General features: G+C 47.3%; 2 protein-coding genes and 1 long non-coding RNA gene across 3 annotated transcripts; 1 reads left to right on the top strand and 2 right to left on the bottom strand.

Annotated features, from left to right (window-relative positions):
* Positions 1–3,059: 3,059 nt before the first annotated feature.
* Positions 3,060–7,440, bottom strand: LOC144369122 (uncharacterized). Its single transcript, XR_013428576.1, has 4 exons — positions 6,723–7,440; positions 5,287–5,402; positions 3,967–5,120; positions 3,060–3,772 (listed from the first exon to the last, which is right to left on the bottom strand). It is a non-coding gene; the product is annotated as an uncharacterized LOC144369122 (long non-coding RNA).
* Positions 7,441–7,573: 133 nt separating this feature from the next.
* LOC144369557 (uncharacterized) lies at positions 7,574–12,569 on the bottom strand. Its single transcript, XM_078029797.1, has 4 exons — positions 12,440–12,569; positions 10,045–10,232; positions 8,352–8,560; positions 7,574–8,115 (listed from the first exon to the last, which is right to left on the bottom strand). The coding sequence occupies exons 1-4, from the start codon at positions 12,485–12,487 to the stop codon at positions 7,814–7,816; spliced, it is 747 nt and encodes a 248-aa protein (XP_077885923.1). The 5' UTR covers positions 12,488–12,569; the 3' UTR covers positions 7,574–7,813.
* Positions 12,570–16,261: 3,692 nt separating this feature from the next.
* On the top strand, positions 16,262–26,154 carry LOC144368927 (thymidylate synthase-like). Its single transcript, XM_078027887.1, has 8 exons — positions 16,262–16,289; positions 17,275–17,362; positions 19,268–19,325; positions 20,252–20,426; positions 23,029–23,130; positions 23,886–24,061; positions 24,440–24,511; positions 25,850–26,154. Exons 1-8 carry the CDS (start codon positions 16,262–16,264, stop codon positions 25,985–25,987), a joined length of 837 nt encoding a protein of 278 aa, XP_077884013.1. The 3' UTR covers positions 25,988–26,154.
* Positions 26,155–26,956: the final 802 nt, after the last annotated feature.

Below are 26,956 nucleotides of genomic sequence, written 5' to 3'. Positions count from 1 at the left end.
AATCATCAGAGTAGATTAGGTAACAAAAACATATATATTTTAAAATCATAATATATTAATGGAAACAAAAAATACAGGATAGAGTAACAACTGTGTTACTAACAAGGTCAAAGACAATGGCAAACTATAGATTCAAACTTTGAAGCAAATAGTAATCAATGTAAATATTCCTGGGCTGCCTCAGTGCCGCCCAGGCACACAGCAGCAGATTTTTGCAAGCATCCTCAGGAGGGCTGGAGCCTTCTTTGCAGGACGAGAGGGAGGTTGAGGCTGGATCCATTCATCATTCTTTTGGGAGAGGCTCCTTTTCCTCAGCACGAAGTTGGATTTTTTGTGAGGATTCTTGGCATAAAATACATTGGCCTGCGCTGGAATCCTCAGCTCTGGGGAGAGAGGGGTGTACAAAAAGAAGGTGGCACTCAGGAGGTGCTCCCTAGGACACCCCAACATCTGAGAGCCTGTGCCAGAAAAGGCCAGAGCCACACACCTGAGAGCTCTCCAATTCAGCACCAATACCAACAAGACAGCCTCCACAGTCCTCCCTGAGGAATAACTAGGCAGAGCACTTCAACACACCTAATGTCTGTCCTACCAAAGGCTTTGGAATCCAGAACATCTCAGGTCCTCTTGCATCTGCCAAAGCACACCACTAGATTTACATCTGAAATCTCCCACAAAAGGCTCCTGTGCCGAAGATTCAGTCCCCACATGAGCCATCTTCATAGGTGGGTTTGGAGGGAAGCATTGGATGGTGAGTGCTCTGATGTCAACATGAAATTCTCATTCAAGATGAATACACTACTGGGAGGTGGGAGGGACTGGAAGAAAGGTTGAGCATGGTTGGAGGAAGACCTAAACAGGGTTGCGCCCTGGGCAACAGTACCTTGTTCCTGTTGGCTCCACTGAATCCTCATTCTCCAAGTAGAGGCCCTCCTCCTCCTCTCCATCTTTCTCTCTCCCTCTCTGCCACCCTCATTCTCTCTCTCCCAGTCTATGCCTTTGTGGCAAGGGCTGAGGAGCTCTCCACTGCCACACACTAGAGCTTTATGGACAGCCTCAGTGCACAACCAAAGAGAAAGCTATGAAACCCAGAGAAAAGGCCTAGGATTCCTCCTCTGAGTTATTTTCCTCAAGTATGGCCACAGTGAGGACAGGCTGACCAGCACTGATACCACATTAGAGCCATGCTTCTGTGTTGGTGGAGCCTGCCTCCATGTGAACCAGGCTTCTGAGAATGGAGGCCACATTCCAAATGCTGCCCTACTGAGAACAATGGTTCCAAAGACCAGCAAAGGGACTGCTTCCCTCCAACATGGTGTATGGCCCAGTGGTGCCATGACCCCGAGTGGGGGAATACAACAGCCCGCTTCTCCTTCCTCTGAACACCTCTTTCCTGTCACCCTCCTCTAACCTAGAGCCTGTTATCCATCCCTTCTGGGTTGGATGTGGGGATCTCTGCTATGAATTTCTTAGGCTACCAAGGCCCCACACAGACTTCCTCTTCCATAGACTCTACTAACCTAACAGAAGGTTAAGATAGGAGACAAGTGATCCTAGAAGTCATTGGGATGGTGGTCTTCAGTGTACATAGGCTGGGATAATGGATGCTGTGGTGTTTGGCTCACAAAAACCAACCAACCAACCAACAAAAAAGCACTGGCATTATTATCAGATGAGCTCTGTGGCTACGTGCTCAGGAAGCCCTCATCTGACTTTAGTTAGGGATCACAACCCGGCTATTGTGATCACTCCTTGGCAAGTGGACTCAGGTGCGGAAGACCATGGAATTTATGCAAAAACAAATGATTCAGGCTGTCTCCCAGGCTGTGTTTTCTTCCCAATTTCGTCCTGTTACTGCTTGCTAGAATCCTGGCAATGCTCTGCCCAGGCAGTGGATTTCTGGTCACACAGAAGGCTTTCAATAGTACTGCTTCAGTCCACAAAATGCCAGTTCCATCGTTAGCCCATGCATTCCCACGTTTCTTTGAAACCACTCCTATCCCAGACCATGAAAGTATACTGCTCCTGGAAAGAGGCTTTCCTCCTCACTCCTCAATGATGTCAGCTTTGTATGCTTGTTTATGTCCTGGGCAGGTCACCTGGTGGGGAGCCGCAATATCCACTGGGGTACACTATTAGACCTCAAGAACTTCCACCAGCAGAAGTGCAGTTGTCTTTGTGCAAGAACCCAACACACCCTGTTGGAGTATTCTTGGGGGTAAGAGACTACTCTTTGGTGCTAAGAGTTGACCTGAGTCCACATCCTGATCCTTACTCTCTGCCATCTGATTGTCTCACTTACTCTGACGGTGAGAGATGATTTGGCCCAGCTCATAATCCTCCGGTTTCTCCTGAGTAAGCAAGTGTAGGTCGAGGGCGCTGCGGATGACGACAGGAGCCCTATCCTGGCAGGTCACCTGGAGCAGCATGGGAGACAGGCCTTCAGGAAATGGGCCTTGAAGTGACTACTCAAGGGCAGTGGGCAGGGTCATTCTGGAGGCACCTCCACTCTAAATACAAGGGCAACATCCATGACCCTACTACCTGAGGGTGACCTCCTGCGCATCGTGTAGGCTCTTCCCATAGACTACTAGCCCAATCCTTGTACATAGGACTTCCTGGGCTTGCCATTGCTCTTTGTGGAGCTGCACTCCTCTCGAAGTGAAAGGACTCAACTACTTGCATACAGATGCAATCTCATCCCACAAGTTGGGAGGAATGGGACAATAGCCTCCAAGATCCCAGGTCTGCCCGAGGATGCAGGCGGCATTGGGAATGGCCTAGGCACAAAACCTAGAGGCTTTGGTCTGGATTGCCAGGGCCAAAAACAGACCCAGGAACATGACAACACACAGGAGTGCTGAAACATAGCCAAAAGAGCTCCTGGCCTCCAGAGGCTCAGTGCTGGCTGGGATGTAGGAGGGCACCTCATCCGGCAAGGGTGGTCATTGGGTTACCTGGACATTTAATGTGCTTGCTCCACATCCATATCGACTCTGCAGAGAGACTCTCTCAGCTCCTTGTCCAAGGAACATGCAGAACCTCACACTGCTGTCCTCCTCAATAGATGTCAGCATCCCATACAAGGGAACCTGCAACCTAGGTCCTATCCTATTCTCATCTGTCACCCATACCTGCCCCTGCCCTTCTGGACTGCATGCTGCAACCTGACACACAGACTCCCTCAGACATGGCAGTGGACAAGCTGCTGCTCTCCCTCATCTCAGCTCCAGCCCTTCACACTGACCTCTCCCTTCTTGATTCCCCTCTATCCTCCTGATCATCCAGAAGCTCCAAATTTAAGAGGGCATGAGTAGTCTATGGTATTGGACCAGTGTCTGTTCCCCACCCAGGTGTAAGCACCAGGGGACACCCCTGCTCCCAGGCTTACCAAAACAGTCTTGGCCATCTTTGGACTTTGTGTTTCTAAGTGAACACGAATTAAGCAGGTGTCTCCCACCTGCTTGTGGGAAAGCGGCCTGGAGGACTTGCAGGTTGATTCTGAGAACTGTGGGGGATGGAACATCAGCAAACCCAGAAACAGAAAGCCACCCCAGCCTGTCAGTTGGCTCTATGGGCTTCTAGCACATATGTCCAGGTGCTCAGGCTTCTTATTTTCCCAGGTGGGAGTGGAATGGCAGCACAAGTACAGCTTGAATAAGGTAGGTGTTTACCTCCTTTCCCTTGACCTGGGGGCGTTTCCTCACGATGAAATATTTTATTCCCGGATTCATGGACAGACACACCAGTGAGTGGTCAGAGACCTTGATTTCTGCAGAGCAAAGTGGAGAGAATTGTTAGGTGGCACTCAAGGATTATACCACAAAACACCCACAACCCCTGAGAGTCTCTGCCAGGCCCACCACACTTTGGTATTTTGGGGACAAGGCCCACTTTCTCTTGGCTGTGAGTTATCCTGAGCCCACTGTGGATCATGTCTCCCCACTGTCTGATTGTCCTACTTACTCTCATCCTCAGACATCATACTCAGCAGCTCAAAGTTGTCCACATCCTCATGCTGCAACAAATTTTGGTCCAAGGCCCTGCGGATGAGGCTTGTCACCGTCTCCTGACAGGTCACCTGGATCAGGGTGGGACAAATGTCATCAGAGAATGGCTTTTAGAGGAGCTACCCAGAAGACTGTGGTCAAACATTCAGGAGAAAAAGAGGCAGATGCACTGAAAATTTTGGTCCTGACTGCCACTACACAAAACAGACTCAGATACAAGAGTGTGCACTTGAGTGCTTCATGAGAGCTTTGAAAGACCCTGGCCTCTGGAAGCTCGGTGCGGGTCTGGTTGTAATGATGTACTGGACTCAGCACTGGCAGTCACTGAACATGTCTCCTCTGCAGCTGGACACCTGCAGCATTAGAGTGTCTACTGCACATCCATAGAAATTCTGCCCAGAACCCCTTTAGCTCCATATTTACATACATGCAAAGGCTAACATTCCGAAGCTTTGGCATGACCCCCCAGGTGATCCCGACCCCAAATTCCTACACCTAGTCATGCTAAGAAGGTTCTTTTCCCTGCCACCAGGAACACATTTCCTCCTACACATGTGACAAATCACTGCCACCTCCTCTGCTCCAACCTCACTCATTGAGAATACCAAGTTCTAGGCACTGCAGCCTACACCCTAGACATATCTCTGCCTTCATCTGTCCACAGCACTTCCGTCTGCACTTCTGGCCTGCAAATGCAAAACCCACAATACACAGGCCCACTCACCACTGGAGCTGGGCATGCTGATGCTCTCCCTCCTCAGGTCAAGCCCTTAAGACAGACCTCTCTCTTCTTTATTTCCCACCATAGCCCCAGGGTTGGCTGTGTCTCCTGCCTTCCGCTGTGTGGACACCCAGAGGCAGCCCTGCTGTCGGGCTTACCAGGATGCACTTTGTCTCCCTCAGGCTCTGTCCCTCTAGGAGGACGTGAACAAAGTGGCTGTCTTCCACCTGCTCGCTGGAGTGAAGCAGTGAGGAGCTGCTACTGGTGACTTTTCTCATGCAGCACTCATTGCTTTGGGTGGCCTGGGGCAATGATCCTGCAGCCACTGTAGAGCTGCTGCTCACAGCTGCTGGGGTCCTGGATGCCACTGCCACAGAAGGCTCCAAGAACTGTGGGGGATGACAACATCAGCAAAGCCCAGCAACTGCACCCCACCCAGCCTGGCAGTTGGTTCTGTGGGCATTCTACAACATCCATCCAGAACCTGAGGTTCTTGACCCCTTGGAGGATGTGGAGTGGCACCAGGAGTAAAGACTGAAGAAGGTGGCTGTTTACCTCATTTGGCTTGACCGTCAACGACTTGCTGGCAGCTGTTTCCCGAAGAATAAAGTTATAATCCACTCCTCCATCCAGGTCGTAATATACTTTCCCATCAGCAGGGATCCTCAGCTCTGGAGAGGCAGGGGCAGAGGCATGGTAGGTGACAATCAAGGAATATACTACCCAACATCCCCCACAACTGAGAACCTCTGCCAGCTCAGGTCTCACACACAGACCTGAGAGCCCCCGAATCCAGCTACTGTTCCACCAAAGACTCCCCACTGATTCCTCCCTGAGGACCCTCTATGCACAGGAGGTCCCCTACAGGAACACCTTTCAAGGAAATAGCCCCTTGTACCCCAGACCCTCTTAGTTCATGTTGGACCCACCAAAGACAAACAGCTAGACTTTGTATCTGGATTGGTCCCCAAAGACTCATGTGTTCAAGGTTTTCTCCCCACTGCAGCAATGATCACAGGTGGGTTTGGGGAAAAGCACTTGATGGTGGGTGCCTCCACCTTGCCAGTGGATTCATCCACTCATACAAAGCTACACTAATTTGAGGGTGTGGTTTGCAGGTGTGTTGAGCGTGGGTGGAGGATGTCCACAGCAGGGCTGTGCCATCCAGAGCAATATATTTCTCTTGAGTTCCCCACTTCTGCATTTCCTCCTCATGAGTATAATTCTCATTCACATTTTTAATCAATTTATTGTTATACTTCTTGTTTGGCTTGTGTTTCTCCTTCTTGTTCTTGTTCTTCTTCATCTTCTCCTCATGCTTCTTCTAATAGTCATCTTGACCTTCTTATTCATGGTCTCTTCCTTCAACTTATTTTCATTTTTCTATTCCTCCTTCTCCTCCTCCTCGTCCTCCTCCTCGTCCTCCTCCTCGTCCTCCTCTTCCTCCCCCTCCTCCTCCTCCTCCTCCTCCTTCTTCTTTCCTCCCTCCCTCCCCCCCTCTCTCTCTCCAAGAAGGGTTTACAAGCTGTGAAGGGTTCTATTCTACCACACACTTCTCTCTAGAAATGGCCTCTGGTCCTAAGTGGACTCAGTTTGCAAGGAATAGAAAGATTGGAAGCCAGAAATGATTGTTCATTGAACTGCTTTTCTCATGTACTCGTCTAGGTCAGGAAAGGCTGCCAAAGTAGGTATCCTGTGGTTGTCTGTCTTCTTTAACACAAGACAAAGAAGCCTGTGTTCTTGGCCCCTTGTGGATAATAGCTTTGCAATGCCTCCTCAGGCCAAGGAAAGAACACATGATAGGCAGGTCCACAGCTCCTGGAGAACATGAAGAACCTGCAGATTTATGCCCCATCATTACACTTTGTTTTGTGCACAAGTCCCACCATACTCTTCCTGGGCATTGGGTCAATGCACACTGTGTTTTGGCTCCCAGTTATCCTGAGCCCACTGTGACTCACTGCTCCCTACCCTCTGATGGTTCCACTTACTCTGATGGTTCGAGACAATTTGCAGAAGTTCGTAGTTTTCTGGATCCTCCTGCTGGAGCAAGTGTGCATCTAAGGCCCTGCGGATGATGACTTGAGTGCTGTCCTGGCAGGTCACCTGAGCAGGGTTGGAGAAAGCTCATCAGAGAGGGAATTTGGGAGTAGCTACCCAGAGGACAGTGCTCAAGGACAATCAGAGACAAGAGAGCTCTCAACACAAGGGCACCATCTTGTTACCCTGCTACCTGAGGCCTTCATGTGATCATGTGGGGTCTTCCTATGAGCCTCTAGTCCAATCTTGGTACAAGAGTTTGCTTCAACCTGCTATGCCCTACAGGGACAAGGGAATAAGGACCAAAAGGCTTTGTACAGACACACTCTACTCCCATCAAGATGGGAGGAATGGTCCAGTGGACTTCCATATCCCTGCTCTGGTCTGGGATGCAGTTGCATTTTTGTGTGGACCAGGCACAAACCCTAGGTGTTTTGGTCCTGACAGCCAGGGCACAACACACACTAGGACTCTTTAATGATAGGCATGGAAGCTGCTGGGCTCGAGAGTGTCAGTGCTTGCTGGGGTGTCAGGAGGTTTGGACTCAGCAGGTGCCGTGGTTCAACATGGTTCCCCTGGAGGTGGACACCAGAGTCTCATGATGGATACTCCACACCCAGGAAAATTCTGCAGAGAGAGCCGCTAAATCTCTATTCACATACATGCAAACTAGGACACTAATGGGCGCCTCCAAGGCCCCCAGTTGTCTGTGACCCACACCTACCCACCCTAATCATTCTACAATGGCTCCCTTCCCTTCAACCAGCAACATATCCCCTCCCACACACAAGAAAATGACTGCCAACTCCTCTGCTTCAACCTCCACGGTTCAATATACTCCTCCTCAATACCAAGATCAGTAGAGGATGGCCTGTACCCTCGATATTTCTCTGACCTCCTCTGAACCCAGCACTCACTCCTGCACTTCTGACCTGCACACCCCAAAACACTCAGGCCCACTCGCACCCAGACCTGGCATGCTGCTGCTCTCCCGCCTCCCTCTTCCTCATTTTATGCTCTCCTTCCTGACCTTCCAGAAGCTCTAGTTCAAGAAGACAGGCCTAGTCCAAGGTGTTTGCTGTGGACTCGGTCTTCCCCACTGTGGGCTCCCAGGAGACTCCCCTGCTCGAAGACTCACCAGGATGCTCCTATACTGTGTTGTCATTTCATTTTCCAGGTAGACGTGAATGAGGCACCTGCCTCTCACCCGCCTGTTGTACTGGGGCCGTGGGGAGTACCGAGTGGAGACCCCTGATGTCCTGGACTCTGGCTCTGCCCCTTCCCTGGAAGAAGGCTCTGGCTCTGGGGTTGGCTGAGGAGCCGTGACAGAAACTGAGCTTGTAGCTAGAGGAGAAAAGATGCCAACATGACTGCCTTGCCCTGACCTTCCCACAGACAGATAATACCCCTGCTGCCAGGAAGAACTCAGGCCCTTAGCCCACACAGGACCTCTTTGCAGACTGGGGTCACTTCCTGAATGGACAAAGGCTTATCCTAATTTCCAGCCCAACACCAGGCATACAGACTCCCTGCAGTGGGACAAGAGTCAGACCTCTCCTCATATACCCTTAGGTACTCACCCCGGTCCGCCTGGCTCTCAGGCGCTGCCTGGCTTGATATGCCATCTTCAGTTGTGGCCAGGAGGTGGTATGTTTGATGCTCCAGGTACAAACCAACCAGCAAGAGCCCCATATATGGCAGCAGCTGCTGCAGACTCAGAGAGCCTGGAGGCTGATGGGAAGCCTCGGTGTAGAAGTTAATCCAGGTCCCCAGGAAGGAAGGTGAGGCACTGTGGGGAGGCAGGTGTGGAGTCAGCAAAACCCTGGCCTTGCCTTCGCCATGGCCTCCAGAGAAAACCTCTGACCCTACACTTCTGAACTGTCCCTGGTTCTGAACACACCAGTCCACCTCAGACCAGACACAGTGGCTGTACAGGCAGGGACAGGACAGGTTGCCACAGGCAAAGAACCTTCAAGGAAGGAGCGTTAGATCCATGATATGACCAGCTCTCCCCTCCTCTGGGCAGGCCTGACACTCTTCTTCCTCTTGGCTACGTGCTCTCCAACCTGGAATGCACCTTCCAGGAGTGTCTGTCCTCCTGCCCACTCTTCTCAGGGCTCAAGAGACACTTCCTCCCCTGGCGTGGGCTGCAATGCTACCTCATTCTCTGTGAGCTCTCACTGAGTCCCCCTGAGTAGCGGTGGACCTCTCTTTTCCCATGAGTGCAGACCACATCTCTGTGGCCCTGGGGGAGAACAGGGAGGTGTGGTGTGGGGGGATCCATTGTCCCAGGGGCTTCCCCAGTGGACCATGACTACCTACAACTCCCCGCCTTACCCCTCCTACTGTTGAAGCCCCACACCTTACACTGCAGGCAGAACACAGAATTGGGGAGAGCAGTCTTTCCTCAGCCTTCCCAAGTCAAATCACCTTGCAGGTCCCTATTCTGGAAACAGGAGCCCACCCTCTTGACCCCAAGCCCATTCTATGTTGAAGTTGGTCCAGGGGTCCACCATAGTCACTGAAGAGGACAACGTGCAGTTATGCCTCATGGAGTCAGGGATGCAGTCACATGTAGGATATGTACTCATGGCACCTGCGGTTTTAGGCTGACCCCCATGAAAAGGGACACAATGGCGGTCATTTGCACTCCATTTTTCACTGAATTATGAAATGTGACTGGAAACGTGTTTTCACACAGTGGGTGCTTTCTCCATGTTCATCAGTGAATGAGCCCAAACTGCTGATTTCCACATCTCTCTGGGTATGGGAGCTGCCATGTCCAAAGCCCCTGTCCAGCTATGTCCCAGCTAGAACGCTCTGTCCCACTATGTATACTAACATGTCTTTATTAACCCAAAAGTGCTTTTCCCAAGGCCCGAGTTTTGAGACGCTTCTGGCACAGATCTACGTTCTTCAAGAAGCCAATATCACACCAGAAAGACCACCTGGCCTCGCTGAGTCCACCTGGGAATGAGCTCAGTGCACACCATTGAGCTGTGGTTCCAGGTGTGTGGGGACTGCTCCACAGACCTCTGTGGATCAGCTGGAGTCAGGATGGTTTCTCTGCCTAAGAGGGAAAGTTCACTCCCCTTGCAAGGCTGTGGCAGGCACCTCCAGGACTCGTCACATTCGGGGCTGAAATTCCACTATGAGTGTGGTCCTCTATCTCATTAGGTATCACAAACCTTTGGGTCCCTGAGAGGTACATGGCAGCCCCAAGACCCAGGCATGAGGGGGCTACACACTTGGGCTTGGTGGTCTGGTGCTTACCTTGGGAACAAGAGATCCAGCACCTGCTGGGTGGGGATGGAATCCCAGGAGATTAACCCCATGTTGCTGCTGAAATGTAGGTTCCTCCCACAAATGACAGGCAGGAGCTCATTCCTAATCTGGTCCTGCCTGTAAGGTTCAAGGCTCTGTACCCTGAAGGGCTCCTCCGTGTTCTCATCATTTTCACCCTGGGTTGGGACCAAGAATGGTGGGTTCAAAATGGAAATGGTGACAAACAGAAAAATGACTTGTGCCAATACACTAGAGTCAAAGCACAATGGGACAGTTCCCATCAGTACAAACACACACACACACCACACACACACACACACACACACACACACACACACACACAGTCAGAATAGGAGTCCTGGGCCATTCATCAGGGATCAGACTAGAGGGCCTGCTGGGCTCACCTGCCCTGTGCTACTCACTGTTACTCTTGAGCTCCTCTGCGACAATTGCCAGAGGATCTGGCGTCTAAGTTGAAGCCTCATCCAGTGCATCCACAAAAGGGCTAGTTGGCCCCCCTGAGATTCCTGGGAGCCTGAGGCTCGGCATTGTTTGCAAGGACAGGGGAACATCCTTCTCACTCCAGTTTCTCCAACCAAATGAGCTCGGTCAGTTAAGTGGGTGCCTGGATACCAGGGTTCCATGTTCTGTTTGATCCATTGTCAAGGCAATGATGTCATTTCCTGTGCCCATACCTGAGCCTCTTTTCACATAAGATCACTTTCAAAAGCCCTATGGGCTGCTGATTTCTCCTCCATGCCTACCCATCTCAGGTGTGCATGTGTTCACCAACAACTACCCAAATACCCCCACCAGCATCTGCCCTGCTTGGTGCCTCTAGAGTTCCAGCTTGGAGCCTTCAAAAATGCATTCACAACCAGTCCTTCCCTCTCAGCAGCCTTTGGACCCTGGTCCCATCATTGTGCAACTCATGGTGTGCCCAGTCTTTTCTAGAAAGTAGGGTAGCATCTAATCAGGGATTGGTGTCTCTGATTCATACATAGCATATGGTTTCTATGAAATCCAGTGAGGGAGCAGGAGTAACGAAGCTGATTGCACAGATGACCTCAGGGAATACTGACAGGCCAAATGAAAAATATGTTCCAGCTAACCATTGGTATTTGGGCTTCTCAGCCCAGTCCTGTTTTTAAAAAAGGTGCAGACGGGCAGTGTTCATTAAAAAAATGTCTACCATTTAAAAGTGGGTAATTTAAATGGCATCTAGTTACACATCTGCTAGAATGGTCTGGCAACATATGAATTTCATTCTAACAACAACAACAAAACATAGAAAAAAACATAGACATAAAGATAAAACCTTGTCTTCACCAGGATGCCTAGAAATAGGTTTTATTTGGCTCATGCAAATATCTTTCAATAGAACTTCTAATTTCTGAATGAACTCATTCAATTTTATAATGTCTGAAACCCTCTGTGAGCATGGGAAGCACTGCTGACAAGACACCAGAGGGCCAGAGCACTTGTGCCCCCTACAGGGGTGTCTCTTGGCTATCACCAAAGACCGTTCCCCTCCCGGGGCAGCTGAGAGCAAGCTGGGCCTTGGAGCAAGGATTAGTGTTTAGGTATAGACTATGCAAGCAAAGGACAATGTCTTTAATAAAACTAAAATTAAAAAGTCACATTGAAAAATTTTTAAAAAGAAGAAGAAAATAAGGTCAAGTAGAGGAATGGGCAGAGGCATCCAGAGGAAGCCCATTTTCACAGGAGAAAATCCCCCAGTGAAAAGCATCAGAATAGATACCAAGAAAAATACCAACAAAAACAGTGTGCTCCCACTATGTATCTACTCCACATGCAAAAGTTAGAAAGCTAGATAATACAATCCTGGCCACAGGTAGAGCTATTCAGAAGAGCCACCTGGCAGTGCTTAGTCAAAGAAGTAAACATGCACACTTTGATCTAGAAATGCCACCTGTGTGTAAACCAGGTGGTGCTTAAGCAGTTTCACAAGGGGACATGCACAGGGAAATTTATCCTCAGGTTCCTTATAGAGTTGTCTGTGCTTACAGAAGGTTGAGGGCTGTCAGGGTGCCCACAATTGGGAAAGTGAAATGCTTAAAAGGTAATGGATGCCAACCTGGATATATTAATAGAAATCAATGAAAAACAATAGATTTACATGACAGTAAAATCCCTGAGTTCAAGTTCTTGCTAGCCTACCTACCAACAATCATGCTTGGTTAAGACACTGACATACTTCAAGGCAAAAAAAGGAGAAAATGTAATGTCATTATTACTTTTCTTAAAAGAAAATAAGGAAATGGTAATATTTACCCAGCCATGACCTGTTATGCATAATATGTGAGATTATTGTGGACATGTTGGTAAATGATGATCTACTCAGATACGTTCCGTGACTCACCAAATGCAAAGGTCCATGAAGAATTACCGTCTCCACACATGAATTCATCGTCAAAAGCCTTGAGACAACAGGGGCTTCACAAAATGGCTTCTTGGCCAACTTGATGAGTGCGTCCTCGGACAATGCTTCCACCTGAAAGATGTAACCAACTTGTTCTCATTCACATTTCCACAGTGCCACAAAAAAGAAACAAAGTCTGATACTCTATTGAGTGAATCCTCAAGTGGACCAAACACCATACTTCCTTCCATATTTTAGAATTAACAAATGCAACTTCAACTCAATAACTTGCATTAGGCAACATGCAACCACAACCTTCCCCTGAGCCAGGGAAGCTGACCCCTCTCTGAATTCAGGAGGTCCTGGTCCCACCAGCGTAAACACGAAGTTGACACAAACCTGGCACTTTGATTCTGTGAATTATGGTCAGGACTGATGAGTCAGCTTTGTTGGGATAACTGCTAAAGGAGGACTGTGTATCCCTTAATTTTCTAGCCGATGGCCTCCGAAAAGAGCCATTTATCCTGGTTTAAGGCCTTACTTTCAATGTGTGCGGCCTTCTCAGCCATAGTGGCCTCTTGTTTTCTTTACATTTAATGTTTTATAAAAGCAAATGGCTCCGAAGCCCCTGAGACAGGTGAATGTCCCTGTTAGCTGCCTGCATTTGGAATTTATCAAAGATCTTTACACGGAGACTCTTTTCTGTCGATTCCAACCTTGAATCACAGAAGTGCTCCTCACAGGGGAGGACACTAGGGTGGCCTCTCCATGCTGTCCCCTACCTGTGCGTATGGCAGGCTCCCTGGGGCACCTGAACACCTGGGGCAGCTGTGCAGGAGCTGGGAGGGGGAGCTGAAGCGGGGCTGGCAGGCTGGCTTGTTCACCCACTTTGTCTCCAAACTTAGGAAGCTAGACCTGGAAGGTGTGCATGGGGAGTAGGTTTTCTGAAGCTCTCTTATTTAAGGCTGCGATTTTTTCTGGGGACATCCTGGACTGAACCCTAACCACCTCTCTGCCCCATGATTCTGCCTCAGCTTTCATCTGACCCAGGTGCTGCCCCCTAGGGGAGCCTGGGGAAGCTGCACCTTTCTCCCTCCTTGGTTTCTCTTGGGAAAGGAAGGCTGCACCAGGGTAGCAGAGGCAGATGAATTCCAGCTCTGCTAGAACCTTTCTGGGTGAAGAGTGGTGTGTGTTGGGGATGCTGAGAAATAAAGTCTCTCAGGTAGGGCCCTAAAGAGGATCGCACTAGTTTCGCTGAAATGCGGGGTGACAGGGTCTCTCTCTCCCCCCAAGGCATGATCTTTGTCTGGGTTTATGATGTCGTCATTCTAATCAACGCCATGTTAATTGCCCTGGATGAGAAGAACCCCTTCATCTCCTAGCCGAGTGGCTTTTCCTTTCTCTGTAGTTCTTGAGATCCTCCTGAAGTTCTACACGCATGAGCCCAGAGTTTATTTTGAAAGAAAGCAGTTCTGGAACTGGTGAGTGTGTGACCTAGGGAGGGGACAGGGGACTTCCTGTCACAGTTCAGAGACATGGATGCCGGTCTCCAAGCTCCACCTGTGTAGAGGCATCTTATAATGAGCTCTTGGAGGGGAACCCTCTGCGTGGGTAAAGGCCGAATTTCCCAAAGTCAATTTGAACTGTCTAATTAAAATGAGAACCACAGACCTTGACATCCTGGAGTTGGGAAGGATCTTTAAAAGAAGGAAGCCCAATGTTTTTCTCTAATTTCTCACAATACTTCTTTTTTAAAAAAATATTTTTGTTCTTTTTAGTTATAAATGACAGTACAGTGTATTTGGACCTATACATACATGGAGCATAATCGCCCATTCTTGTGGTTGAACTTGGTGGTATGGAGTTTCACTGGTCGTGTATTCATATATGAACTTAGGAAAGTTACGTCCGATTCCTTCTACTGCCTTTCCCATTCCCAGCCCCTCCCTTCCCCCCACTCTGTGCTGTCATCAACCCAATGATCTACCCCTGGTGATCTACCCCTATCCCACCTATGGTCACTCACAATACTTCTGACACCAAGTGTGGGTTATTTTTTTTCACACCTACCAACTGTCCAACTCTATGGTCGTCAATTTTGTGTCCTGCAATTCAATTAAATTTGGACACAATTTGTTCACAGTTAGCATCAAATACCACAGGTTGAGGGCTGAGCCAAGACTGAGGACAGTCCCCAAGACTGTCCTCTCTTCAGACACCAACTGAATGTCCAGATTAACACCTGTGTTGCTGACTGATCGCCTATAAATCAGAGGTGACCAGAAAAACACTTCGGTTACTAGATTTCTGGTTTTTGTACAAGGGTACAGCTCAGGTCAGCCAGACTGAGAGGTGCAGGGTGCAGGAAATGGGGTGCACAGCTCCCATATCCTCTCCAGGTGCGCCCTTCCCTGCCCCTCAGTAACCCAGAAGCTCCCTCAACACTATTGTTTTTTTTGTGGAGGCTTCGTTATGTGTGCATGACGGATTACACATTGGCCATTGGTCATCAACCCAATCTTCAGCCCCTCTGCCCTCCCCAGAGGTAGGGGGCAGGGATGGGGGTGGGGCTGAAAGTTCTAGCTCTCTGATCCCTTGGTAGGTTCCCCTGTCGATTAACATCCCCATCCTGAGGGGCTTTCCCAGGGCGACCTCATTAAGCTCAGGTGGGGTTGAAAAAGGGCTTGTGATGAATAGCGAAGGATGCTCCTTCCACCTCTGTCACTTATCACTGGAGGGACAGGGCTCTTAGGCGTTCAGGTCATGAGACTAGGGATGAAGGCCAGGCATCCTAGAACATCATGGCCAAGGAGGCAATTCCTTTGGCAGCTTCCTTGGCCCGCTCCCTAACCTCACTGTCAGAAACTCAGCCTGTGTGGCTGGCCAGCGGGCTGTTGGCCAGCCCTCCCCTGGGCGGTGGACATGTCTCCCACGAGCCTTCCCTTCTCCAGGCCGCTGGTCTCCACCCTCGGCCCTGGTGCTGTGCACCAGCTGGTGCGTCTTGAGCTGCTGTGTGTCGAGCTCTGCAGGGCACAGAGATGCAAGCCGCAGACTGACTTTGGTGGTGCACAGCTAGGCGGGGTCTGACCCCTGTGACCACTGCTCTTAGTGCCAGGAAACTTCTCCCGAAGTGCACGTGGCTGGGGGACCTGGTCGGTGTTTTCTTCTTCTTTAGCACCACTGTCAGGAAAGTCATGGCACGATGAATTCTACTTCCATTAAGCGTAATGCACATAGTAAAATTAATACCAGGAAAGACCTACTGTGCATTCTGCAAGTATTCTTCACCGGATGGGCACAGTGGTGAACGCCTGTGTCTTGGGAAGCCGAGGCAGGAGGATGGTGAGTTCAAAGCCAACTTCAGCAACTTAGCAAGGCCCTGAGAAACTCAGCAAGACCCTGTCTCTAAATAAAATATGGAGAAAAAAAAAGGCTGAGGATGTGGCTCAGTGGTAAAGCACCCCCTGGTTCAATTTCTGGTGCCCAAAAAATAGAAAAATAAAAATGTTCTTCACCAATATAGACTTTTGTGGAAGGCAAAGTAATATGGGTTAGTGATTCCTGCATCTCTGCGGGTGACTCAGAGCAGCCAATGGATGATCATGGGATGGTTCAAGCCTAGTGTTTCTTGCTTCCCATGCAGTGACCTAAAAGTTCCAGAAATGAATTTCAGCACTGGCTAGTTATCTCACATAAGCTGTTGGTTCAGTTTTCTGGGGACCCATCAGAGCCTGAGCTTGACATGCCTCTCACTTGATTCTTAATGGACTTTGCTTTTGCCATTACGTTTGACACGCTGATCATCATCACAGCCTGATGGCCATGGTGGCTGATGCCACCATTCAGTCAGGTCAGTGCCTCCAGCTCTAGGCTTCACAGAAGACCAGGTGCTTACTCTGTTCTCTGTTGAAAATCCACCCTGCACTGTGGAGATTTGGGGGCCAGAAAGGGGGACACCAGAAAATTATTAAAAGTGTTCCGTATTCAGGTTGGAGGTGTGGTTCAGTGATAGAGCACTAATCCGGTGTGTGGAGCCCTGGGTTCAATCCCCAACACTGGGAGGAAATATATGCCTCTATGTGTACACAAACACACACACACACACACACACACACACACACACACACACACTTATATCCAATGCTCTTGAGAGGGATGGTGCCTTTGTGTGTGTCTAGCCATGCAGTATTTTAGGGATTTCGCTTGTAGAAGTCCATCACACCAGATTCTTACCTGGTCATCTCTCCAACACTGGGCCGTGTCTCGGGGCTGCCCTCTACCCTTCCATCTCCTGCCTGCCTTGGCCTCCCACCCAAGTCCTCCCAACAGCAGGAGCCTGCACCCACCCTGCCCCCGCCTCTTCCTACCACACCTACCTCCACCCTGCGTGGGATTATTTAAGACTTCTTAAGGGAACTTGATGAAAAAAATTCTGGGGGAGGAAGGCTCGCTTGCAATGTGCTCTTTAGAACTGGAGCCACTTCCTGAGGACAGTCCATATTTGCTCACACAGCTCTGGGGCTGGGGGCTGGGGGCTGGGGACAGGGAAGCCTGGCCTCCACACTCACTTTGGCTCTGACTTGTAGGGATGGTTCCGGATTCAAGGCAGCACTTCTTCGTTGGTGCTCAGACCATTGCTCTCTTCTCTTTTCAGTGCTGGGCCTAGAACCTAGGGCCACCCACATGCTAGGCAAGCGCTCACCACTAAGCCCCACTCCCAGCCCCCTTTCCCATCTTGACAGGAAGTTGCATCACTGCCCAGGGACCCACAGTCCCAGTCCCCCCAGGGCAGAGACTGAGGAAGCGCATTATTAAAGGGTTGTGTCTCTTACCAGCAAGAAAATACAACAGTCAGCAGATCCTGGATATTGTCTTGATACCGAGCATCCTCTGGCTCCTAAGGGTCATCATCAGCATTCAGAGGTAAGGGGGCCGTGGCATGAGGTGGCTGCACTTGGGTGGTTCCCCAGGTCAAGCCGATGGAAAGCCGTCTTACGTGGGAGCTTCAAACACTCCCAACCTGGAACCAGGGATATAACTCATGTGAAGGGTGTGGGGTTCTCTGGGAACTGAGGAGGAGGGAAGCAGAGAGGAGCCAGAGGCTGGGTTAAGAGCACTCGGCTGTCAGCTCCCTGGGGACGAGTGAGCCACTTTCATCCCTGAGCCTAGCCCTGCATGTGACAGCGTGAGAGTCGTGGCTGCTGGTGGCTAATGCTAACCCAAGTGTGTTAACCATTCCTTATTAAATCCCACCCACAATCCTTGATGTAGGAACTTTCTCTATCCCTACTTTATAGGTGGTGAGTTGAAGCATAGAGAAGTTAAGTCACTCTTCCAGTGATGCACAACCAAGGTGCATACCCAGGAGTTGGACCCCAAAGCCCTAGATAAACCCCAACCTCAGTTATTATTATTATTTTTTATACTGGGGGTGGAACCCAGAGCCCTACACATGTTACACTAAGTTACATCCACACCCCCTTTTTAAAAATGCTATTTTTAAAAACTTTTTCTTAGTTGTAGAAGGACAATATTTAGTATTTAGTATTTTTTATCAGGTTCTGGGAATGAACCCAGTGCCTCATGTGTGCTAAGCAAGCAGTCTACCACTGAGCCCCAACCCCAGCCCTAAAATGCGATTTTTAATAACATTTCAGTAAGGGGCTTTCTAAATTGCCCAGGCTGGCCTCAAACTTGTGATCCTCGTGCCTCAGCCTCCTGAGTAGCTGGGATTCCAGGCCTGCACCAGCACACCTGGCCTAGCCTCACTTTTTGATTTAGGGCAGCTGGCCTTCTGGGGATGCCTGGAGCCACCTCTGTCCAGGACTGGCCTGCTCCTCCAGGACAGCTTTAAATGGGGTCAACTTTGGTGGAGAAAAGCAGATGAGGCCAAGCAGCTCTCTATTCCTCGTCCACCTGAGTCTCACTGGAGTTCTAGGTTATTATTGCTGCGGGAAGCTGCTCGTGACACCCATTCTGAGAACAGTTGCTGGCTTTGGTACACTAAAATAATTGATGTTTATTTGCTTTACAAATATTGAAAAACTATTCTGAAGTTTTCACCCGTGTGACATCTGTTCCCCTGCACTGACTTAAGTTTATTCTTGACAGTGGTGGAATTGCTTGTTTCCTGGGAAACATTTTGAGTGTTGCCTTCACACCTGTGTGACAGGATTCACAAGGACTGGGTAGTGGGTGATAGCTCTTTCCCTTTTCTACAGGGGCATCCTCCATGTCTTTGTGTGGAACTGCTGTGTCGGGTAGTCGCCAGGGCTCAGGAGGGGCTGTGCCTGTGTGACTTGTGTCACTGATTTGCCTTGCAGCCTGGAGCTCCTCCCTGATCCCAGGAGTTGCAGTTTTCTGGATGTTCCTAAGGTCACTCTAGGAATTTACGTCCCAGGACAGTTTTCCTCCACAGGAAAGGTTGGAAGATGTGTTCTCTGTTCCCATGTTCAAACTGTACGGCCAACTGTATTTCAGATGAATTTCCTCTGCTGACAACCAAACGTGTGTTCTGGAAGGGTGTTTTGGAGGAGTTACCGTGGTTTATCAAGGTAAAAAAGCTGCTTCTGTTGAAAGTTGACGGTCTGTTTTCAACATAGAGAGGGTTTTTAAGAGTCCGATCATGTAACTCTTCGGCCCACAGCCCTTAGACATTATCCCTAGTAGTTCTCATTTTACTCAGTAAAAAGCAGAGTCCTTATCAGAGCGCCTTCCAGCTCTGGGAAATCTGCATCTCTGTACCATCCATCCTAACCCTCTTGCTTATCTTTGAGCACACTAGGACATTCCCACAGAGGCCTCTGGGACTTGCTTCCCACTCTCTAGAACCTTCTCCTCCACCCCCGTGGAGTGTGACTCCTTCACCTCCTTAAGTCTTTGCTCAGTGAGTCTCAGCCTTCCAGTCAAAGACTATAATTCTCCCCTGACTCCTGTATTTTTCTCAAGAGGGAACATCTGATGTGTAATGCCACAGTCTTTCCTCTCCACCCTGCCCCCATTGTGGGTAGGGGGATAACAGACAAATAAATAAGCTCCACAAGAGCAAAGAATTAGTCACTTTTTTGCTGTTGTTCCCCCAGGACCTGGAGCATAGACTGCCATGTGCTAGTCACTCAACATGTTTTGAATGCTGAAGAGAGCAAAAGGTAGTAGGTAGTTTGGAAAAGAGCTCGAGAGCCATGAGATGGGTGGCAGTGACACCAGGCTCCTCCTTGTATAGTGTCCTGGTCCAGAACCAGTGATATTCTGTCTAGTACTGACCAGAACCCTCTGAAGAGATGGGCTTGGTTCTAGGACAAGCTAGACATTTGGATCCCATCTATAAAGCTCTTGATGTGGCTTCTATGATCTTGGGCCATCCAGGCAGACCTAGAAAGGGTTGACATTTGGCTTCAGTTCAGTCTTTCTCAGTTCTGTGTTCTTGGGGTGGGTTCTGTGTTGGTTTTTAAATGTCAGTGAACTTCTAAAATGCATCTTCAGAAATCTCAGGTCTTTTTTTTTTTTTTTTTAAACAGTACCGAGAATTGAACTCAGGGGCAGTCTACTACTGAACAACACCCCCAGCCCTATAGGAAAAGATTGGAGAGATGGATCGAAAGAAGGGGTCAGACCACCCTATCACCACCCTCCAAAAGTTAGGACTGGGTCCAGTCTGCTTACAGATAGTTCAGGCTTCACATGGACAGGATCAAGTGCCCGCCCTCCAGCGTGTCAGCATGGGCTAGAGGCTGAGCAGTGGGTGACTTTGGGGGCCTCAACCCAGATGGCTCAGAATTCACTTGTGTGCCTGTTATACTCTCATCTCTTTAGGGATCCACAAATGCGAAAGAACTATCTTCCAAGGGAGTGAAAATCTGGGATGCCAATGGATCTCAAGGCTTTTTGGATGGCCTGGGATTATCCACCAGACAAGAAGGGGACCTGGGCCCAGTCTATGGCTTCCAGTGGAGACATTTTGGGGCAGAATACAAAGATATGGATTCAGGTGAGGAGACAGAGCAATTCCTCAGATTTCTCAAATGTTCTTCCTAGCGTGAGTTTGCTCCATTGTTTTGGATAAAGTCTAGGGCATAATGAATCAGCGTCAGCGTTGGGGCCGGGGTGTAGCTCTGTGGTAGAGTGCTTGCTTAGCATGTGTGAGGTCCTGGGTTCTGTCCCAGGAGCTGATATAGAACTTTGACATTTTGAGAGACAGTGCCCCATGAAGGTCAGATCACACTCTTGGTGATTTGCATTTATGGGGTTCTTATGAATTCTTGGAATTTTCCTTATCTGTGCCATCCTGTGTCGTTTGTTGGCAGATAGCTGCAGGATTGTTGTCCATGTTGGGGAATAGGGTAGGAAGAAAGTTCATCTGTGGGAGCTTATTTCTTCAGCTAGAGACTAAACCTCTAGCGTGCAGTAGGTGGTGTTGGTGTGATCCAGCATAGCATTGGGGTCCCCCTCCCCCACACTCTGCTGGAATAGAGGAAGGATGAAACATTTCACTCCAGGATTTCCTGTCCTGTTAGTGGCACCATTTGCTTGAGTCACAGAGCCCAACCCCCCCTCCCACTCCTGCCTTTGGCTCTTTCTTTCTAGCTCACCTGTTCTTAGGATAGGGGTGGCCAAAGCAAACACCACCTGAGGGTGTATTTGTGTGTGTGTGTGCACACATGCAGGAGTAACAATTTCCTGGCTGGAGGGATTTGGGCCTGGTGTTAATTCCTCAGTGAAAGACTAAGTCTGCATTTATGTGCAGTCATAAGGCCTTTTTTGATGTTGGCAGTTTCAAGAATTAAAAAAAAAATGCTGGAGGACTAGGAATGGGTGAATTTGAAGAGGGAGAAGGTAGAATGGTGGCTTGGGTTGTGGGGAAATGGAAAGTTAGTGTTTGGGTATGCAATTTTAGTTTGGAAAGATGAAAATGTTCTAGAAGTGGATACTGTGTGGTTGTACAACAATAGGAATTACTTAATGCTGATGAATTGCATACTTAAAAATGGTTACAACAAGGGCTTGTCTAGCATGCGCAAGGCCAGACTTTCTGCAGGTGAATGATCAGTGGCTTCTTGGTATGTGATTGCTGACCTAGGGCTCCTTCCTGAAGATGTCAGGCTTCTCCCCTGGCAAGGGGTTTTACATCCTGCCTGGTGTTTCTTGTTGCTTAAGGGGCCAAGTCATAAAAGTATTGACTTAGTTGGATGAGTACAGGCTGCTAGATGTCAGCAGAGGAGTTTGTCTTCTTTTATTCTGAGTTTTCATTTTGAAATAATTAGATTCACAGAAAATTGGGGAAAAAAAGGTAGAGAGAATTCCTCTGTACCCTTCACCCTGTCCCCGCCCATAGTGATAGCTGCTGTTAATACTCTTACTTAAATTAACATTAGTACAATCCAGAGTTGATCAGTTAGAGGCCTTTATCCCACAAGATGTCAGAACTGTTGGTCTGGAACATTTCTCATCTGTTGGAATTTTAACAAGAAGACAGTCCAAAGCTCTCTGTCTCCATTAACAAATCACTTCTCAGCTTCCAGTTCCATCTCAGAAAGAAAGCAGGGAATCAAACTCCAGAAAACAGGATTGGGAGAAAAGAAAGATGATGTAATCATTATAGAGTTTTCCTATATTTATAGGAAATACCTGTTTAGCTGCTCAGTCTCGAGTATAGTTTGGGGTAGAAATGTGGCTAAGTTAGTGTCAAGGTCGTGGAAAGGAATCCATAGTCCCTTTTTAGTTGGAATGTGTATGCAATGCTATATTCTACTTCAGACTCAATATGTTCTGTGGGACAAGGATAAACCAGGTTGTGTCAGTTAAAGTGTGACAAGAAGGGTTGGTGGGTTAGAAGCTGAGTCCATGGAAAACATTGGAAAAATCTAAGATTACTGAGATAAGTGTATATGTCTGTGAGGGTTTTGTTTGTTTGTTTTTGTTTTAACTATGAACAACACACCTGAAAATGGATAATATTATAAAGGTTTATTTAGCTCCTGGTCCTGGAGGCTCAAGGACCCACATCTGGTGATGGCCTTCGTACAGTCTGAGTTCTGAGGTAGCTGGGAATTGCATGGCAAGAGATGAGAAGAGCACATACGTGTCCCTTTTGGTTTCTCTCCCTCTTATAAAATAAGCCACCAAGATTTAATCTTGGGGACTGTGCCCTGTGACATTTTAGTTTTCGGTAGACACATCTTCATTTTTATGTGGTACTGAGGATCAAACCCAGCGCTCCGCGAATGCCCAGCAAGCTCGCCACTGCTCGAGCCACATCCCCAGCCCAACACATGAACCTTTGAGTGACACACTCAAACCATGTTTAAACCATAGCACTTAGCAGTGGAGGAAGGGAGGAGGAGGAGGAGGTGACACTGTGATAGGACAAATATTTAAGGAATTCATGTATAGAAAACAGACTTTACTATGACTCCAGAGGACTAGAAGCTTAAGACCTCAAACTCAACCCAGAGAGAGATGAGAAATTTGCACAGAATTCTGTGACCATGGGTCAAGAAGGGACATTGAGTGAAGGGTGTAATAGATGATGGCAGGGCCATCCCATGAGAGGCTCTGATTAATTTGTGTATGTGTCTTTAACAATTCTATAGATTATTCTGGTCAAGGAGTAGACCAACTGCAAAAAGTGCTTGACACCATCAAAACCAACCCTGATGACAGAAGGATCATCATGTGTGCCTGGAACCCAAAAGGTGAAACCATCCTGGTCATCCTCTTTTCTGTTAAGTGTATGGTCAGCACAAAACAAAGACATGTGACACTGCTGAGGCACCACGGGGAGGTGGGACCCGGAGAGGTGGGACCCTGGGAGCTCGTCCCAACCATGGGGTTTGTTGTTAACCTCAGCAAATCACAATTCATTTTCATTCTCGGATCATCAGGTTGAAAGCAGAGCATCTTAATTTGTGCATTTATACTTGTACTTTTTTCAAAAAAAGAGTTTTAAATTGCCTATGAAAATACACATAAAATCTTAACGTTTTATTTGGAGAAGATGACATTTCCGGTCACCACTAATCCACTCTCACTAATAATTTTACAACACAATTGTTAAAAATAAAGTCTCCCCAGAATGGGATTTTGGATCTATAATGAAGACAGTAGGGTCTGCTGAAGGCACCAATATCCTGTGGTCCCTGCAAATGAAGTAATTCATTCCTCCTGTATTTGCAGTCTGGTGCCATAAAAATAGCATAGATCCTTAATTTCAGCTCGAATAGGAGAACATTGCTTCAGCATAAATAAATCTGCACAAATTTTCAGCTTCAGGCCACTGCTGCAAGGGGTAGGACAATGGTCTGATTTTTGTATGATGAAAAGGACTGGGTTACAGACTTCCCTGGGGCCTGATGGCTTTTTTCATGATCTCCAATGGTTTACCATGCTTTTAGCTGTGCTCTTTAAAACCATATACCCCTCCTTGTTCTCCTCTGCGCTGGTTCCTCAGATCTTCCTCTGATGGCACTGCCTCCATGCCATGCCCTCTGCCAGTTCTACGTGGTGAATGGGGAGCTGTCCTGCCAGCTGTACCAGAGATCAGGTGACATGGGCCTGGGCATGCCCTTCAACATTGCCAGCTATTCCCTGCTTACCTACATGATTGCACACATCACGGGCCTGCAGGTGAGCTGCCCTAGGAAAGCGCTCTTATAGCCAGCCTATTGCACTGAGCTCTTTGATTCTTTAATTTGGAAAAACTAGCAGGAGAATTCAATCTCTGATTAGTATTAAAATCTGATATACATAAGACAGATATAAACTGGCTTGCCTCGTGAGCCTTCATCGGGCTTTCCTGCCTTTGTTGTCTATGTAAACTTAAGTTCACGCAGGTTGTCTATATTGTAACTTTCCTAAATTAACTTTTCTCAAAAGCTGTACTGGTTAAATTCTTTATTTTTTTCAAAAGCCTTGAGATAGCTACATATTCTATAATGTGTTTTTAAGTGATGTGTTTAAAGGAATTGAAATAAAAACATTGATTGTTCTGAGGGATTTATTTAGCCAGGTGACTTTGTACATACTTTGGGAGATGCACATATTTACCTGAATCACATTGAGCCACTGAAAATTCAGGTAAGAATTATATCTAGTATAATTTTCAAAACTTGGTACTCAAAGGTTGATTTGTGGAGCATTCCTATATGACAGGCCCTCTGTGTGATGTCATGCTGAAGTAAAGAGGACATGCTCCAGTGTTTATGTGGGCAGGGATGATGTGATACTTGATGTGATAGGAGCTGTGAGGCACTAAGCACCTGTAACAGAAAGGAAGAGCCACACTCTGGGCAGGGAATTTGGGGCCTTCCTAACTCATTTTTTTAGTTGTCGATGGACCTTTATTTTATTTATTTATATGCAATGCTGAGACTCGAACCCAGTGCTTCACACATGCTAGGCAAGTGTTGTACACTGAGCCACAATCCCAACCTCCCCAATTCATTTTTACTTGAAGGGGAATTGAAGTGCATGTTTTCTCTTTATTTTATGCTAAATATAATGCTTAGATCTGAACTCTCAAAAGCCTAGTCTGTTCAAATCCCTATTACTGACCAACAGATGACTTGAAATGGAATAAAAATGTGACTGTGCCTTCATGAGCCCCAAGAAAAAAATAATTTTAGAACCCAAAACTTTTACTCTTATCCTATTCTAGATTAGATTGTAAGTTACTGCTTTTTCGGATCTTGGCCTAAATAGAGGGTGACCACAGGTTTATTCAGCTGCTTCTCTCTGCTGTCTGCACTTGTGTTGGACACAGATACAAAAGGTCATGACCTCTACATCCTCACTGCCACAAGTACTCATACTGGAGTCCGGGCTTGCCTTTTTCTGTAACTTGTCAAGAGATGCCATCTTTTGTTCCCCTTTCTGCCAGGGACATTTGGGTTAGGGACAGTGAAACTCAAGAAACTATACTGCATGTTACTATGAGGTATAGATGGAAAAGTAAAATAAAAGACTGTGTCATAGTGTTAATAATTACCATGAATTACCATAACTCACACCTGATGGGCTACCAGGCACCTGGTGCTTTGTATTGGTACAAGATACCCTTTACACTTGATCTGTGCAACAGAAACAATTGGGCATGTTGCAGTAGTAGTGTATAACCAGGGTTAGGGCACCCACAGTACTAGACACTTGTAAAATAATATTTTGTTGATAAAAAAAAGAACACAGTATTTAAAGTATTTATTTATTTTTTAAGTTGTAGTTGGACACAATATCTTTATTTTATTTATTTATTTTATGTGGTGCTGAGGATCAAACCCAGGGCCTCGCACATGCTAGAAAAGCGCTGTACCGCTGAGCCACAATCCCAGCCCAAATACTGTGTTCTTGTTCCATGGGAAGCAGAATTAAAAGCAGGTTGCACAAATATGGCAAAATAATGATCTGATTTTTTTTTAGCTTCAGCGAGAACCAAGACCTTTCCCAAAGCTCAAAATCCTTCGAAAGGTTGAGAAAATCGATGACTTCAAAGTTGAAGACTTTCAAATTGAGGGGTACAATCCACATCCAACTATTAAAATAGAAATGGCTGTTTAGAGTGCTTTCAAAGGAGTTGGAAAGGTTTTGTCACTTGTAGGGGTAGGCTGAATGCTCAGGTGAAAATTGGTTTTTTTCTAAAGAAAAAGAAACTAGGTCAAAAAAATCAGTTACTATTCATTAGCTTTCAAGTATGTTTCCATTGGCAGATATAACTGTGCTGAATGTTTTAGCAGTCACATTTTGTTGACTGAAGGAGCACAAAATGCTGAGCAAAGAAAGTGGGAGTTCATATACTTTTAGCAAAAATACATAGCATTTCAGTCTCTTGGCTTCATTAAGACTTGTGAATTTCATTGTTCGTACAAGCTATTTATTCCCTTCAATTTTGAAGTAACCTATCCATCATAATATATGTGCATTATGAATGCTTATTTGTTTTATGTTTTTATAATAAAGAACTGTTTGCATTTGTCCATTTTTTTTTCATTCTGTATTGTCATTTATCTGCTCAGTGCCTGCCTAAAAGAGATTCACCCAAACAAACGCACCTAAGCCAAGCAAGCGTGTGCTGGATTCTGGTTTAGATGCTGCTTAGAGGGTGAGAATATATATTAGAAATTCTGACTAAACTATATTTTGACCTTTTTTTTCATGATTCATCTCATCCTAGACGCATTTTACATTAAAAGATAATTACCACTTAGGGGGCTGGGGCTGTAACTCAGTGGCAGAGTGTTTGACATCACATAACAAATAAAGGCATGCTGTCCAAAATAAATAAATAAAAAGATAAACACCACTTAGGACAGAGGTTTTTTTTTTTTTAAGGATTACAAAAATAATTCATGAAATACCATTTTGCCCCCATTTATGTTAGTGTGGTATGGATTCTCTAATATGTTTACTGATCAGGAAAAGGCTAGATCACATCAGGGCTAATAGTTTTTCCTTTGATGCAATAACAGATCCCCTGGAGTCCTGGAGAACTATTTTTATTCTGCTAGTTTATGACAAGTGTTAGAACAA

Source organism: Ictidomys tridecemlineatus, chromosome 12, assembly GCF_052094955.1.
Source record: "Ictidomys tridecemlineatus isolate mIctTri1 chromosome 12, mIctTri1.hap1, whole genome shotgun sequence".
In the NCBI taxonomy this organism is placed as follows: domain Eukaryota; kingdom Metazoa; phylum Chordata; class Mammalia; order Rodentia; family Sciuridae; genus Ictidomys; species Ictidomys tridecemlineatus.
This window is presented reverse-complemented; position numbering and strand designations above follow the sequence as displayed.

Coding starts and splice junctions, on each gene's coding strand:
- LOC144368927 (XM_078027887.1), top strand. CDS start 16,262: ATGGTGGCTGATGCCACCATTCAGTCAG. Junction 20,427..23,028: donor ATACAAAGATATGGATTCAG/GTGAGGAGACAG, acceptor ACAATTCTATAG/ATTATTCTGGTCAAGGAGTA. Junction 24,062..24,439: donor CACACATCACGGGCCTGCAG/GTGAGCTGCCCT, acceptor GGATTTATTTAG/CCAGGTGACTTTGTACATAC.
- LOC144369557 (XM_078029797.1), bottom strand. CDS start 12,487: ATGAATTCATGTGTGGAGACGGTAATTCTTCATGGACCTTTGCATTTG. Junction 10,233..12,439: donor TTCATGGACCTTTGCATTTG/GTGAGTCACGGA, acceptor GTCCCAACCCAG/GGTGAAAATGATGAGAACAC. Junction 8,116..8,351: donor TGAGAGCCAGGCGGACCGGG/GTGAGTACCTAA, acceptor TTTCTCCTCTAG/CTACAAGCTCAGTTTCTGTC.